This window comes from Armigeres subalbatus, unplaced genomic scaffold, assembly GCF_024139115.2.
Source record: "Armigeres subalbatus isolate Guangzhou_Male unplaced genomic scaffold, GZ_Asu_2 Contig2012, whole genome shotgun sequence".
Classification (NCBI taxonomy): Eukaryota; Metazoa; Arthropoda; class Insecta; order Diptera; family Culicidae; genus Armigeres; species Armigeres subalbatus.
In genome coordinates this window covers 13,002-30,725 of record NW_026942850.1, presented here as the reverse complement: position 1 = coordinate 30,725, position 17,724 = coordinate 13,002, and the positions used below count along the sequence as shown (strand labels likewise).

Below are 17,724 nucleotides of genomic sequence, written 5' to 3'. Positions count from 1 at the left end.
TTCGTAATTCTCACGAAAAATTTTCGCGGAGTTTCCTCAGGAAATTTTTCAGAATTTTCGCAGAAAACTATCCGAATACCTTCGGAAAAAATTTCGGAACTTCTGTGTGAACTATTTCGAAAAATGCTCACCTTAACTCTTCGGAATTTCCTCAGGAAGCTATCCGAAATTTCTTCGTGAAACTCATAGGATTTTCCTCGGTAAACTTTTCTGAATTTTTTCGGGAAACTCTTCGAAATTTCCTGAGAAAGTGCTCGGAATTTCCTCGGGAAGGTCTTCGTAAACTCGGAAAACTCATAAGATTCGTCCTGGCAAACTTTTCGGAATTTCTTTGGGAAATTCTGTTAGAATTTTCTTGGGGAACTATTGAAAATTATACTCAGAAAACTATCCGAAATATCTTCGGGAAACTCTTCGGAATTTCTTCGGGAAGGTCTCCGAATTTTCTTCGGGAAATTCTTCGGAATTAAATTCTTCTGAATTTTCTCGGAAAAATCCTAAATCTGTATGTAACTTGTTTTTAGGAAAACTCATCAGAATTTCTTAAGAAAACTTTTAAATTTTAAAAATCTTCGAAATTTCCTCGGGAAAATTTCGAATTCCGAATTTGTTCGCAATTTCTTCGTAAAATTTTCCGAAAATTGATCGGGAAACTCTTCGGAATTCCTTATGAAATTCTTCGGTATTTCATCAGGAAATTATCCGAAATATTCTCAGGAAAGTCTTCGGAAATACCTCAGGTAGTATTTTGGATTTTCTTCGGGAAGCTTTTCGGTATTTATTCGGGAAAAATTAAATTTCTCCTAAATATATAAGTTTCTTTGGAATTCCATCGGAAAAGTCTTTTCTCGGGAAAATCTTCGGAATTTCATTCAACAATTTCGGAACTTCTTCAGGAAACTATTATGAATGTGATCGAGAAACTTTCCGGAATTTACTTAGAAAACTATCCGAAATATTTTCGAGAAACTTTTCAAGAATTTCCCCGTGAAAGTATTCGGTATTTCCGCGGGGAAATCTCCGGAATTTCGTCCTGTAACTCTTCGGAATCTATTTGGTAAACTCCTTAAAACTTCATCGGAAAACGTTTCTGAATTCCCTGGGGAAATACTTCGGGAAATTTTCCTGAAATCGTTCGGGATACTTCGAAATTTTCTCGGAAATTCTTCGGACTTTGCAATCTCCTTGAGATGATACTAAAACGGCGTGGTGCCGACACTTTTAAATGGAAAAATTGTTGAAGGCATATCCATTTTGGTTTTATGGATCAAAAAGGAAATGAACCATTTAAAAAAAAGAACACCCTTTTAGTTATGCGTGTAGGTAGATCTTAAGGCCTATTCTCCAAAGAACTCTTGGGTGACATGCAATGGATCAATTGTTGAAGGCATATTCAAATTTGGTTCTATGAATTAAAGAGGACATGAAACATTTTTGAAAAGAGCTTACAGCCTTTTTGTTACGCGGGTGGTACAGTCATTTGGCAAAAAACTGATTGGCATAATTTCATTTGGCACAACGGCCGTTTGGCACTTGATAAACAAAATTGTATGTGTTTAAGAGCAAAAGCTATTTTTACACAAGGAAAATGTATTAAAATTCAATGCATGTGTATCTTATTGGAACCACACTTTGTCCTGTAGTAGTATAGTCAAAAAAGTAGACGCTCAATTTATCAAAACATGCATTTCCCGGCATATGACAAAGGAAGATATGATTCCTTCTTTAAAAGAATGCATTTTCCCGGCAGAAGGCAAAAAAACGATAAGATTCTTTCATTCAATTCTGGCATTTGCTCGGCTTAAAGCAAGGGAAGATATTATCCCTTCTTTCAAAGGATGGCAAAAGAGTATACGATTCATTTGACTCAATTCAGGCATTTGCTCAGCTCAAAACAAGGGGAGATATAACCCCTTTTTCTTTTTTACAAAAATGCATCTGCTTGATAGAAGGCAAGGTCGGATATGATTCCTTTTTACAAATTAGAAATTTTCTCGATTTAAGTCAAGGGACATATGATCCCTTTTTCCAAAGGATGTATCTGCCCAACAGAAGGCAAGAGAAGATATACTGCCGTGGTTCGCATATCTGTTCCATTTTTGCTGGGTTTCCTATTCATATGGGTCAAATATGCGATTCACGGCAGTATATGACTCCTTTCCTCACTTCATGCATTTGCTTGGTTTGAGGCAAATTTGAGGCAAGATATGATCCTTTCTTCAAAATGGTACTTTTGCCCTGCAAAAGGAAAAAGAGGATATGGTTTCTTTCCAATTTAGACATTGGCTGGGTTTAAGGCAAGCAAATATGCCTTCTTTCGAAGAAAGCATTTGCTTGGCAGATAGGATATGATTGCTTTTAAAAAAGCATGCATTTTCCCTTTTTTGATTCCACATTTTAAAGCAAGCATCAGTCTTGTCTAAGTAAAGAACATATGGCCCGAAAGAAGGCTTAGAGTTGCATAGTACTATAACTAATAGGCTAAGCTCGACAAATGGAAGTGATGTCTTATGTATGAACAATGTAGAAAACGCGACCATATGATTCCTATTCAAAAAACACTTCATAACGCATGAGAAATAAAGAATCCTGTTCATAATAAAAGGCATAAATTTTTCTGCATACTCCAGAAAAACTCTTAAAACCAATGTTAAATAAATTCAATTCTGAGTAATCTTGCTAGTAACGTGTCCACATGGGTAATGTTCCCGTTTTTACAGGAACATTTTTAATTCTTTATAAGCCGTACAATCATGCGTCCCCAATTACCACGAATTGTTCATATGCTGGAGACAATGTAGCTGAATGTTAAACGGTTTTGTGCCAAATGACATTATGCCATACGACTTTATGCCAAACAGGGTACAGTTACGCGTGTAGACATTTTAGACCAGTAGTCCAGGAAGTTCTTGTGTGACCTGCAATAGTCGAAGGCAAATGTTGAAGATGCAAATCAATTACTTATAGGTTTTCGGGTTTCTAAGAGTGTTTTCTAATAGGTTTACTTTCAAATTTCAATAATGCTTTAAATTCTTTTTGAGGGAACAAGACGGTAAAATGAAGTGACGTATAAAGAAGCACCGTAATAATATATTTGAGTGTAACATTACCGAGGAACGCCTCAAAGGCATTTCTTCCATTGATATGAAATAATCATTTCCAGGTTTTGTTAGATTCAAGGGAACTATTTTCCGGGTTTGAATTGGTGCCCATCCAGAAAGCATAAAGTTGTGATTTATATTGGGTTCATTCCACATTGCAAACTAGGCCTTTTGTTACCTATTCGTGTTCTAAGGATATATTTTATTAACTGTATATTTTATTCTTATTTTCTTCCTCATCACCATGTTATCGTTATCTTCACTTTTCCGATCATCCTGCACATCGTTCTCTCCACATCGTCACGTGTACACAAACCAAAATGACCACCCACGAACTTGCGTACGCACGAAACCGGATGTCCACAAAATTGATCCAACAAATTTTGCTTTTATTGTCACCTAATTATCCCCGTCCAAATCAATCGACGATACCAACAAATTGTGTTCTTACAAACACAATCCACAATCGGATTCGCCATTGGCTTGCTACCATTGTTTCGTACGCCCGACAAACAACAACAACAACAACAACCTCACTGCACGTGGGACTCATCGCATCATCTGCGTCGAAACCGTTCGTTCTGAATCCAAAAACTCGTCGATCGGCGTGAACAACGGGAACCTATGCATAATTCGCCCCACATCGACCACAGCTTTTCGAACAAGACATTGGCCCGTTGAAGCGCAGCCTGTCGGCCAAATCGCGACGTTTGAGTCGTATCGCCGATCTGGCACTGGTAATGTTGTTCGATTTATATTCTTCTTTTGTTCTGTCGTTAGAGTATAATTTGTTGTTTTTATTTGTTACCGTTTTATGTTCTTTTTTATTTCGTTTCGAATCCTTGTTACCCTGTCAAACGTACGTCAAAAGGAATGTTTTTCGTTTTGTCCCATATGTCCCGTTATACACGATTTGGAGTTACTACTAACTTCAGTACCATACTAATTCGGTCCTGTTTCCCGATGAAGCAGTTTGGTTTGTTTTTATCATTTGGTTTAACAAATTATGTTTTCAATTACTAAATTTAATTGGTTTAACATGATAGGCTGAGTGCAAGCAGAACCGAAGACAAAATTCGTTCCGTTTCATTTCCCAGGACCCATTCCTACTCCCTGAAACGATTGGGCAAACTCCCAGTAGCAACCCGATTAGAGAAAAACACATACTCGTAAAGCAACAAACTATGTTCCGCATTTCCGTCCGTCGGGGGCCCAGTGTTCACATTTTCTAACCGAACCATATCACGTGTGTTTTTCTTTTTTGGTTTTTGTCTTCCCGGCGACTCGTTTCCATACTCGACATCTACCTACAAATACTGACCTAATCCACGTGGGAATCTCGCCGTCGTGGAATACTACTGCAGAGCACTACGGAAAAAGTACGACTAGCTAATTTTTATCACGGTCGCCATAGTAGGAACATGCATCGTATCTGCCTGCTTAGGGTGCCTTACTTCCACGTAGTTGCGGCGCACATTTACGCTTAGAATGTGACTCGTCCTTCATTTTGGCATTTTCCTTTAGTAATTCATTTGTTAAGAAAAGGGTAAAAGTTAGTAGTTTATTGATCGTTTCTATTCGGGTGTTCATTACCATAATAGATGAGCGCAATTGGACTTAATGAGTATACCGTGGACACGACAATAAGAGCTGGTTTTCATTCATATTAACGAAGTTCGTTTTCAATTTGAGCCTCTACAATCTACATAATTTCCCTGAGGTTTGATGATTGAGCGGTGCCGAATTGAACCCTTCTCTATATAAATACTATTTTTTTCAAGTGATTTAGGCATCTTATCATCGCCAAAATTATGAATTCTTACAGATTAAAGGGATTTAAATGAACAAGCTTTCAGATTGAAAACGGACAGACTATTGGAGCTCCACGGTATTTAAAAAAAAGATAATAGAATGACCTCTACACAAACACTTCCTTTGCTTAGGGTTTCGCTATAGTAAACCTTACACTGATCAGTTATATTTTACATTTTATTTAATTTAATTAAAGGAACAAAACTGAAATTAACTCATAGCAGAATCTTGTAACGCGAAGCCCTAATCAAAATCATTTTTCATTTCATGAATATTTCGTATATCAAATACATTTAGTTTTGTTTGGCCTAACTTCATTTCAAGGGTTCATCAAATACCAAACATATTCTGTATTGTCCAACTTCGCTCGTTGAAGTCACTCATTCATTGTTTTAAATGTCACTTTTGGTCACTATTGTCACCATCTCAACTGCGCTCTCTGTTTACGCAACCTTCTTACTAATGTCTGTACTTCTACTGTCATCTCCCTGGCTGTGTCTGTGCGCTGTCTAGTGTGGCTGTTCTGTAGTGTGGGCTGTCCTGTATTATAAATGCTGGTTGGAACTGAATAAACTTGTGTACATATCATCAACAACACCGAGTAGCTAGTAGAAATGATGGATCAAGAGCACTAAATCAAGACAGAGCATTTAAATGGTATACTTTAGGAATTGTTTGCTATTGTTTGTGCAAAAGTGTGCTTCTTTTTTCCATTTGAGTTGCTATTTTTAAAAGAGTTTTACATCATATCATTATAGAAACACAAATCTGGCAGATATCAGATTCATATTCTTATTTCCTGTGGCACGCTTGTGAGCTTCTATCGAAGTCACCGATCTACTCATTAGGTTCTGCAGCATCTGTTTCTGGCACTAAGCTACCAATAACGATCACGAATTTGAAAACTTTTCCAGTGAAAGGTACTACTGAATTGTCAAAAACTTCATTCGACAAAGACTATTTTAGTGCTTAAACATATTTCCCGTGAGAATTTAAATAAAAGTAAGACTGTAAAAAAGAGAAGTGCAAAGTGAGAGGGGAGAAATAAGAAGTTAGCAATAAGGATTGAGAAGTCAGACGTCTCACTTCTCACAGTGAAAAGTGAGAAGCCCGAAATGGGAAATGAGGCGTGAAAACGACAAGTGAAACGTATCACTTTTCACATACCATTTCTTACATCACAATTCGCATGAGCAGTGAGAATGGAAAGTGAGAAGTCTTACTTCTCACTCCTTATTTATAACTTCTGATTTCTCACTTTTCATACTAAGAGGAGAGGTGAGAAATGAGGAGTGAAAAAAGAGCAGGAAGACGTCTTCTCAATTAGCATTAGTCACATCACACTTTTCACATTGATTATTGTTCGACCAAACGACATTTTCGGCCACATAAGTCGTTTAGGAAACCACATTTACGGTCAACCAAATGACATTTTCGGCCCTATTATCTGTTCGGAAAAACGACAGTGTCGACCGTACGACCCGCTCTACTAAATAACATGTTTGACGGCATTTTTGGTCGAATAACAACTTTTTCGGTAAATGACCAGTTCGACCGAACGAAAATTTTTCCCAAATGTTCCTTTTGCCTCCTCTACGATATCTCACGACGCCTGAGTGGAACAAGGATGAATCCAAGTATGCCGGTGAAAGACGCGACAGGTCAGTTACTCACCGACTCAACTTCGAACAACTTTTTCAAGTTTCGACGCCCGACCAACTATCAACATCTCGGCATGAGCCGCCAAGGGTGCGACGCATTACTCGCGACAACTCCAAAGCTCCATCATTGCAGGAGATTGAAACATGAAATCCAACAAAGCGCCCGGGGTCGATCGCATTTCAGCACAGGTGCTCAAATCTGACCCCGTGCTAGCTGCGCAAATGTTGCATCAACTATTCTGCAATATCTGGGAAACTGCAACTTTTCCGGCCGACTGGATGCAGGGCGTCTTAGAAAAGGTCACAAAAAAGGCTGATCTGGCTGTGTGCAACAATTGGCGAGGCATCATGTTACTGTGCTTTGTTCTCAAAGTTCTGTGGAAAGTTAACCTAAATCGGATACAGGGGAAAACAGATTCGACTCTCCGACGGCAGAAGGCAGGATTCCGCCCAGGAAGATAATGGTGGACCATATTGTCATGGTCCGAATCATTTTGGAGCAAGTCAACGAATGGTATTCATTGACTACAAAAAATCATTCGATCGTCTGAACCACGAAAATCTGTGGGCGCCCTTAGACGCAAGGGAGTTCTGGATAGAATCGTCGGCCTCATCGAAGCACAGTACAATGCTTTTACCTGCAGATTCCTGCATAACGGAGCTTTGTCTGACCCCATCCGGGTAGTCGCTGCAGTGAGGCAAGGATGTATTCTATCTGTACTACTGTTCCTCATCGTAAACGACGAGATCATGGTGGGTGCGATTGACCGTGTACCAAACCGTAGGCTGCTCTGGCAGCCTCTTACTATGGAGCATCTAGACGATTTTGATTTGGCTGATGATATTGCTCTACTAGCACAACGGTGCTCTGATATGCAGAGTAAGCTGAACGACCTGGCCGAACGCTCCTCAACGGCGGGTCTCACCATCAACGTCAACAAGACCGAGTCTTGGCAACCAGTTAGCGTCGGACGGTGAATCCAAGTTCGAAATAGGAACACGGATCAAGAAAGCCAGGGCTGCTTTTGCGAGTTTACGAAATATATGGAGATCCAATCAGATCAGTCAACGCACTAAATTTCGAATAAAATCTGTGTTGTTATACCTTTTGTCGTCAACAGAGTTTGTTACTGACGAGCGCACCTCGCAACAAGCCTTTATCAGAACCCAAACACAATATGACAAGAATCATTTGCCTCGCAAGCTCTGATATTTCCGAGAATACGATGCTAATTTTGTAATCATAGTTAGATTCTCGAATATTTTCATAAAAGCAGGAACTATGATGGCAAAAAAACTAAATTAGCTGTAGAGATAATCCAAAATAACGGGATGAAAAGTTAGCAACAAAATTGTCTTCTTTTTTGTTGCTGACAAAAATGTTCGGATCTTTGTCATTATTATCTCCGACAAAAACAAAGCTTTGTCGTTGATTATCTTTTGTCGCTTGTTTCGCTTGCGCATCGTAGACAAATTGATTCCCTGGGAGTTCCTTTCAACAGAAACGTTCAATTAGCAGGGTGGTGAGTGAGACGGGAAAATGGGAAACGCGGGAAATATGTAGGAAATACGAAAAAAGTAGGAAATTTCTCGAAATGATCCAAAAATTCGGGAAAAAAAATCATCAGGTTTCATTTCATTAATTCATGGTGTAAAGCATGAAAAAAATCGTTTACTATTTAAATGCATGGAGTTTTCCACGTAACGTTTGAAACTATTTGAAGAACTCTCCGTCTTGGTCATAATGAAAATTATATTGGAACCAGATTTCTTTTGTTGACTCTAGAGCTCTTCTCGGTAGTGATGATGGAAAGCAACATGCCTCCTACGCTTCGGTAGGTTTCGGAAGGAAGTCTCCGAGAGTCCTAGAAAAAGCTAATTAGCATTTCGTTTCCTGAACAAGATGCTTTCTTGAAAGCGACTCGAGTTTTGTTTGGAGACTTGTCGATCGTAGTCGAGTATATCCAATATAGACTAATTAACAGTCGTAAACCAGTACAGTAACGATTCGCTGGTTGGGCCACGACCTCGACCCAACTAACGAATTCGGTTTTTTAGCTGGGCTTGTTATTGGGGCCCTCCTTAGCCGTGCGGTAAGACGCGCGGCTACAAAGCAAGACCATGCTGAGGGTGGCTGGGTTCGATTCCCGGTGCCGGTCTAGGTAATTCTCGGATTGGAAATTGTCTCGACTTCCCTGGGCATAAAAGTATCATCGTGCTAGCCTCATGATATACGAATGCAAAAATGGTAACCTGGCTTAGAAACCTCGCAGTTTATAACTGTGGAAGTGCTTAATGAACACTAAGTTGCGAGGCGGCTCTGTCCCAGTGTGGGGATGTAATGCCAATAAGAAGAAGAAGAAGAAGAAGAAGAAGAACTGACAGTCATTTGAACACACGGGACTGACACTTCAATACCTCCACCACAGTTCGTTCTGTAGCCAACGTTGAAAATTCCGCACTGACAGCCATAAGGAGAATTATGAGAAAGAAAGAGATAGGTGCGTTCCAGACTGACAGTTTCATAAACGACAAGAAAAAGAAACGAGACTGCATCTATACTACGAAAACACAACCAAAACAACAGACCCCCGTTTGAACACGTGTATTTCGACTTGAACATCACAAATGATGTCCAGTGACGCCCAATCCCATTCTCCGTGTTTACATTGAATTTTGACGTACGATTGCTATTTAGTTGGGTCATGGCCCAGCCAGCGGAGGCCCAACTAAAAAGTGACCCAAGTATTAAAATCCCAACCAGCGAATCCTGATTGTATAAATACGAAGAAAAGACTGGCATTAGCAATGAAGTATGATGCCATAATAAGATCAGTTGTAAGCTTTGCAGATGATATTGTCATCATAGTAAGAGGAAAGTTTGATAACGTAGTTGCGGAGAGAATGCAGCAGGCTCTGATGTTCACATATTTGTGGTGCATGGAAGAGGGTCTAAGCATTAATCCTTCCAAGATCACTATAGTTCCTTTTACTAAAAGAAGGAAATATAACTTGCAACCTCTCAAAATTGAGGAAAGGATAATTCCATTCAGTAAAGAGGTAAAATTCTTAGGAGTGATTTTAGATGCCAAACTGAATTGGAATAAACACTTGGACGCAACGATAAATAAGTCAATCAGTGCGTTTTGGGTGTGCTCCAGTACCGTAGGGAGAAAATGGGGTCTTAAACCAAAAATGATTATGTGGATATTTACTTCCATTATAAGACCAAAAGTAATGTATGCTTCGCTATTGTGGTAGCCAAAAACCAAAAAGGCCACTGCAGCATCAAAACTAGCAAAACTTCAACGACTTGGATGTATTGCTATTACGGGAGCGATGCGCAGCACTCCATCGAAAGCACTAGAGGCAATCCTAAATCTGCTACCGTTGCATGAGCACGTACAACTGGAAGCGGAGAAGAGTGCGCTGAGGCTTAAAAGATCCATGAATGTTCTACCAGGAGACCTTATCGGAGGTCACTTGAGCATTCTACAACATTTTAAAAGAGGACCGGTGTTGAACATGATCGGAGATTGGATGAATGCGGAGGACAACTACGACATTCCCTATATGGTGCACGCAACGACGCGTACGGATTGGGATGCCGGTGGTCCTATAGTTCGTCAAGGTTCAATTATATTCATCACTGACGGCTCCAAAATCGATACGAAAACTGGTGCAGGAATCTCTGGTCCTAGGATGCCGATTTCAGTCGCCATGGGTCACTGGCCAACTGTATTCTAAGCAGAAATTTTTGCAATTATAGAGTGTGTAAATGTTTGCTTGAGAAGAAAATATAGACATGCAAATATCTGCATTTTTCTGACAATAAGCTGCACTAAAAGCATTGAGTTCCTTTAAATGCACATCAAGAATTGTCTGGGAATGTATTCTCTCCTTGCGGCTTCTGTGTCAACTAAACTCTGGATGTTTGTATTGGATTCCTGGACACTGTGGTATTGAAGGGAATGAAATAGCAGACCATCTCGCAAAGCAGGGCTCCAACTTGCAGCTTGTTGGCCCTGAACCATTTTGTGGTGTATCGAACAGTGCAATTAAAATGGAACTTAAAAATTGGGAATCACAAAGGGTAATAACCAACTGGTTGGCAGCCACAAAGTGTTACCAGGCAAAAAGATTTATTGTTCCAAATGCAATTGTCACTAAAAAGCTCTTAGAGCTGAACAAGCGAGCTCTTTGTACATATACTGGTCTAGTAACTGGGCACTGCCCGTGCAGATATCATTTGAAAAACATTGGACAAGTTCATAATAATATTTGTAATATTGAAACCGAATTCGGAAACATCGGAACATCTGCTTTGTAGTTGTAGTACATTACATACATAGATGCAGATCGAAATTTCTCGATAGCGGCTGTATACAGCCCAAAGAGATATAGTCTGCTCAGCCAGGAAAAGTGATTGGTTTTATAATCCACATTCCGGGTTGGTAACGTATCGTGGCATAAGACTGACCATATACTAAGTTGTGGTCAGTAATAAACGACACGTACATCAAACAGGGATATACTACAATAGTTCTAATTAATGGACGCAGTAGTTCTAATCCCCCAACAAACAATAAAAAAAGATCAGGATGTGTAGCAATAGTAGAAATAATCAAGTCCATATTAATTCTCTGGTCAAGGTAAAATAAGCTTGAGCTTGAGCTTGATTGACTGCTCGTAGTTGCTACTCCATTATGACCAGATCAGCTGTTCTTGCACAGGGAACCAACAGATGTTTGCTTGGGACTAGCACACATCTTCAATGTACAAGTACTGGTGATCTCATTTGTTAGGTCATACTGGCGCCTGCCACGTCAGAATGCAAGTCAATGTAGGGAAGGGGGAGGAAATGATGATGCAATTACTCGCCCACTGCAAGCCGAATATACCTCTGCACTTGCCACGAGTTCATGCGGAATTTGTTGGAATTTTTGGGTTGGGTTCGAGAGGCAGAGGTCCGTCTTGGTTAACGAGCTGCCAATGTGATAGATAGGAGAAGGCAACTAGTGGAATTTCTAATTGGATGTAGGAAACGAGCTCTATAGTTCATTTCCAATTCTAGCAGATTAATGTTATAATACTCAAGTTGAAGGTATAGGAATAGTAATGGAACCGGTATGGAAGTCCATTTCCAGTTCTAGCGATTGCTAGAACATGAGAAATATAGAGAAAGATACAAAGTAGGATAATGGAACGGACCTGGGATTGAACCCACGACCTCCTGCGTATGAGACAGAAGCAGTAGCCATATGACTACCAAGGCCGCTTCTCTGGTCAAGGTAAAATAAGTCTCAAGAACTGAAAATAGATTAAGGAAAAAAATAGAGATAGGTAACAACGTAAAGGTTATTATTATTATTTTTTTCTTAATCATAGAGATTTGCAGCCCTAGGCTGACTCATCTGTGAAACATGAAGGTGTTGGAGAAAATGGATGTCAAAATATTGGCAGATGCAAAAATGTTTATTCGCTCAACGAATTCTTCAATTTACTTAAAGTTTACTCTAGACCAGAGGTTCCCAAACTTTTGGATATGCGACCCACCTAGCAGAATCCTATATTGCTTGCGACCCACCAGGTACCAAATGCATTGATTTTGTGAAATTTGATAAAAATGAGTTCACGTTAGATTGGAAAATTATAATTAATTGATTTATACCCCATCATTGTGTTTGTCAAAAATTCGTCAATTTTTTGGATTGGATGTGGATTGGATTTGAATTGGATTGGAATTGAATTTGTGTTGGATTTGGATTGGATTTGAAATTTATTTAGATTGATTTTGAATTGGATTTCGATTAGATTAGGATTGGATTTAGATTGGATTTGAATTAGGTTTAGATTGGATTTGAATTAGATTTAGATTGGATTTGAATTACATTTGGATTGGATTTAAAATAGATTTGGATTTGATTCAGATCGGATTCGAATTGGCTTAGGATTGGTTTTGGATTGGGTTCGGGGCTTACATTTGGATTGTATAGGACTTCTTTCTACTTGCCCAAATATCGTATAACAAAGAAAGGCCGTTGACCTCGTCAGGTTTGTTATTCTTTAATCATCCAATCATTAGTTAGATCCTAATTTAAAGTATGGAATAGATTTGTGGGACAAAATAGTAACAAAATTATGAATTAATATTTGTCTTTCGCGACCCACCACTGAACAGCCCACGACCCCCCTGGGGGTCGCGACCCACAGTTTGGGAACCTCTGCTCTAGACAAACATTTGAAAAGGGGGTAAAAGCCAAAATTTATTTTCCCGGTTCCTCGTCTATACACATAGACAAGGAACTGAAAAGAATAAATTATGGTTGTTACACCCTTCACAAATGTTGGTCTAAAACTATCCATTTTTCAAATAAATAAAAAAAAAAAAAAAAAAGTTGTTCTACATTCATATTTTATAACAGTTGATTTTCAAAAGCTTAAAACTGTTATACCGCCCAGTTCTATTTTCTGCGGATTTGAACTTCGAATCAATCACGAGGTTCATATATTTTTCATTTAGTTTGGTGTATGGATGCGTCATTTTTATTGACGAATCAATCCACTTTGAAATTTTGGCGGCTTTTTAGAAGCAACATAATTGTTTCATGAAATGAAGATTTCTTCAAACATGAATAGCACACTGCTGGGGAAACCAGCGAGTTTGTTCTATTTCACTCAAGATTCAAACTAGAATTATAGTGTTCAAAAATTTTCAATGAAACTGAATCATTGCTGATTCGATTCTAGAAAACTTAACAAATTTACCTTAAATTAGTCAAAGCATTCACTGAGACAATAAAACAAGATACATTTTTTGACAGTAAACGTCGAGGGGTAGGAGGTTGAGGGTTTGTGTCTCTACAAGACACGTGGATTCTTTTTCACAAATCGCATATCAATTTGTCCATTTCGAAACCTGTGCTGTGCATATGCACAGCTAAGATATTTAACAAAAAAAATTATTATTATTGTCTTTATTAACGAGATTTTCGGCCCTTAGCCCTCTCATCTCGTGACTTTACCAAAAATAAAAATTAAGTAAAAGTCAATTTAAAGCACTTTTAGAATAAAATATGACCATTCACGATTTTTTTTTAAATGTACGGCCGCATGAATTTCGGCCAAATGACTTCCAGGCTTATTATTTTTGGCTAAAATACACTTAGTTTTTATTTCTGTAACTTCGGCAAATTATTTGCTGATTCTTAGTAAAACATGTTTGCTGAGGCTCGGCTGTGCGAATCTCGGTAAAACAAATTAAGTATCTATGTGATACGAAATTTGGTATCACATAGAACTCATTACATGCGTGCTTGTGAGATCAGTCCTTTGGGATTTCCAGTGTTTCGATAAATGAATTTTTAACTCGATTAATACAAAATTGCTCGAGTTCATTATTGACTGTTCTAGCAATCACGTTAACCACGAGCGTCTTCTTTATTCATGGCTGCACAAGTACAGATCATCAGAGGTTTCGTCGTTAACTGTTCGACGCAGCTGTTTACGGAGGAATAACTAACTTCAACAAGGGACTAGGGTATGCGATAACACAGAAATCAGACGTGGAACAGATCATCGTGTATAATCAGACAGCAAATTCCCGAAAGCAACAGAATCAGAATATAGTGAAAAACATCGTAGCAGGCGCCATCAAAGGAGAACAGCACACGGGGCATCGAACCATGATGAGAAGAGGATTTTGAAGGCGAAACCAATCTACTACATGAAAGCGGTCAAAGGTAACGCAGTAGTGATAATGGGCAAAGAGGACTTCGACGAGCATCAACGGAGGACCATACAGGCATTTGAGAGTGTCTTCGCTAACAGGATTAATAAGACTAATGAAGAAAACGATAAAGGAGCTTAGGCGAACATCGGAGAAGCTCGAATGAAGACGGTAAACGCGATGCTACCTAGGATTAAAGGTTAATCAAAGATCCATGAACCCGGGAGGGAGATGCGAGAGATAGTTTCATCAGTGGGCCAAATGACTAGTGAAGGAGTTCCAAAGTATGCTGAAATCATTCCCAAGCAGGTCAGTGATCAACACCCATGAGTTCGCCCAGAAGCTGCTGGAATCAGGACACATCGAATAAATAGGCGTACAGTCAAACCTCCATGAGTCGATGTTCTATGACTCGATATGTAAAATATTTTCTGGGTTGCTGCGATGGTCCCTTCAAACAACTTTACATTGATTTTTCATTCCACATCTCAACATGAGTCGATGGTCTCTAGCAGCATTGTTCCCTAGCGTAACAGTGGAAGACGCTCTGAATCTTCTAGAGGATTGACTGCTAACACAAAGGACGGAACAGATGTACCTTAACCTGGCAACCACATTCTGTGGAAACTACTACAAACAGACCAATGCGATGTGAGATCAGCTATCACCGTTTTTGTCCGAACAAATCATGGCGAATTTGGAGCACAACCAACAGGAACAATGAGCACTACCCGACGACAGTTTCAGCATCCTCAACCGAAAGGATCTATCCAGAATTTTGGAAGCGATAAACATTGTACATAATCAATCCTCATGCTTCAAATCATTTGCAAATGGATATCGTAAGATCTTCCCAATATTTTTATAACGATTATTTGTTCGTGACGTGATCTTGATTAAAAAATAAACGATGCAAAACCGTACATTGTTCAGGTTAATGTCAAGTACAGATGCTGCAGAATCTAATGACTATTTTTGAGTTCTGAATTATTTGTCCATAAATAAGTGACAACTGCTCCGAATGGTACATAAGCTGTTTTTGTGTAAGGATTTTTTTCAGTTATCATTGTGACTAAAACATGATATTTTCATCGTAAATAAAATTAGATTGTCCCAAAAAATTCAATTTAAATCAGCTTCGTTGCTTTGTTTCTTTTGTTTCGGTATTTTCATGTACGCACCACACACGTTAGACACTGATTGGAAGCATCGCATGCTTTTCCGAGATTTTGTCGGTAAATACGCTTTATTCTGCAAACGTGACTATGTCCGCATCGCTTTGTTTGCTTCCATTCTGCAGAGAATCCTCATTCCTTTGCATGACTAGAGCACTGGAAAAATTCCACACTTCACCATTATATTTAAATTCGGCCGAAACTTTCCATCTGCCTTTTATTGTGTGCCTTCAATACTAAAGGGGAATCCTTTCTCCCTCTAACAATACATTCATAAAACGGCAGGCAATTACAAGAGCATTGTATGATAACTAAACAGCACGTGTGTGTTCGCCGCACTTTCATCGAATTAGAATCTCATTGGCACTAACAAAACAGCTTTGACTGTCCTATTAGAAATAACGTTTGATTTGAATCCATTTGTTTGATCATGCTTTGCTTTATGCGTGCAGGAATACATTATCAATACAAATTTCTACAAAATTCAAAAAATCTGATACAAAAAAAAAATGAATCACAAGAAAAAGCCTGCTTTTCTATTGTTTTCCTTTCTCTCTTTTTTCTCTCTCTTTTCCGTGCGCGTGTGTGAACCACCACAACCAAAAAACCAAAAACAATATCAAAAAAATCACATCCTCCACCAGCGTCACGCGGCGGAAGCAAACAAACAGTCAACAAACAATTCCGACTCTGCCAATAGTAGTCCCCGTAGTAGTATTAGTGCTTGCCGTCATCATTTGTGCTCTTGTTTCTCGAATATTCTAGCTCGTTGTAGCAATGTAATTCTAGTTTGGAGTCCGCCTGGGCGGACTCGACCGCGTCCCACTGCTGTAATCAATATTAACGGATTGCTTTTTTCTCTCTCTCCTTTTCTCTTTCATTTCGTTTTCGATTGTTATTTTTTATCTTTTTTTTTTCGTTTTACTTTCGCATTTTCGACATTTTCTTTTCCTATCAAATACATTACGTCATCGTGTCGCCACCGCTCTCTCCCTTTTGTTTTCCGATCCCTTTAGTTACGTAAACAAAGTCAGTTTAACGCTAGGAAAAAGTTCCAATTTGCTATCCTATGTATTAGAGCAATGGTTAGAATAAAGAGGCTACGGTACACGCCGGAACCGTTGCGGGCCGAGGACGCACTCAGAGACCCCTACCGCATCAAGGTGCTGCGAAAGGTGAGTACAATTATTTAATTTAAATTTGTATCAACGACATCTGAGCCATTTGAGTTTTTCAGTATTAAGGCACCCCCAGACCTAAGCGATTTCATCGGCGCGACGCCGCTGTTCTATCGTTGCAGGCAATGTTCTATTTACACTTCCATACCAACGGCGACAGAATGGCTGTCGCCAAGCGATAGAATCGCGTCGCGTGTGTTTGGGGGAACCTTTAATTTGAGATTTATGATGCAACACTGAAATACTTACTGATTTGTTTGGTTTTAAATAGCATTGCTATGTAGCTCAACTGATGAATCTGTCGTGCTTACAGAAACAGACAAGCCATATGGTTTTATGGTTTTGTAAGCACATAACAGATCAGTTCTTAAATCTTCGATGTTATTAGGGAAGGTTTTCGAAAAAATCAAAAGGGTTATGCATAAGACACGACCGCCCGAAATAAATTACGTAAAACAGTTTAGTGCTACAAGGAATGTGAAATGTATGTGTGAATGTGTGAATGTGTCGGGGGTGACAATGGGTCAAATGGGGGTGAGAATGGGTCACTGTTTCAAGTACTTAGAATGCTTGTAGAATAGATTGAATGTATCTGAGGGCAAGAAGATTAAAATATAAGGTCTCTTATTGAACGATTTTGCTATCCGACGTCCAGCCTGCCGGTGACAGTGATGACGCATTCTCACCCCCAGACCCATTGTCACCCCCGATGGCGGTATAAGCCATTTTATGAGACAGATTCGAACAGCTGATCGAAATTTTGAGTGGACGGCTCGGTCTTTGTTTTGGTAAATTTGCATGTAAACCATCATCATTTCGTCATCATCATCATCATTTCATTTCATTTTCGCAAATGTTCCTTGTAAAATGTAAATATTAGTATTTGGTCTCCTGTCATTTGAGCTTTCTATAAAATGGCTTATATGATAAGATAATTCATTTGATTTCTTATGTCACTGGTTTCGAACAAAACAGGAATAACAAAAAAGGGGGATTTAAATCTTCCACTTAAAAACCAAAACCATAATAAGAATGTTTAAAACCTTGAAAACTTAAGAATGTTGCGTT

General features: G+C 39.0%; 1 protein-coding gene across 1 annotated transcript in view; it reads left to right on the top strand.

Annotated features, from left to right (window-relative positions):
• Window positions 1-16,653, top strand: part of LOC134203633 (uncharacterized) — a gene marked incomplete at its 3' end in the record, with an annotated part of 43,481 nt that extends 26,828 nt beyond the window's left edge. Inside the window, exons 3-5 of the mRNA XM_062678519.1 lie at window positions 3,755-3,838; window positions 4,466-4,480; window positions 16,495-16,653. Coding sequence (XP_062534503.1) covers window positions 3,755-3,838; window positions 4,466-4,480; window positions 16,495-16,653 — 258 coding nt within the window. The remainder of the gene's footprint in view (window positions 1-3,754; window positions 3,839-4,465; window positions 4,481-16,494) is intronic.
• Between the last annotated feature and the right edge of the window lie 1,071 nt (window positions 16,654-17,724).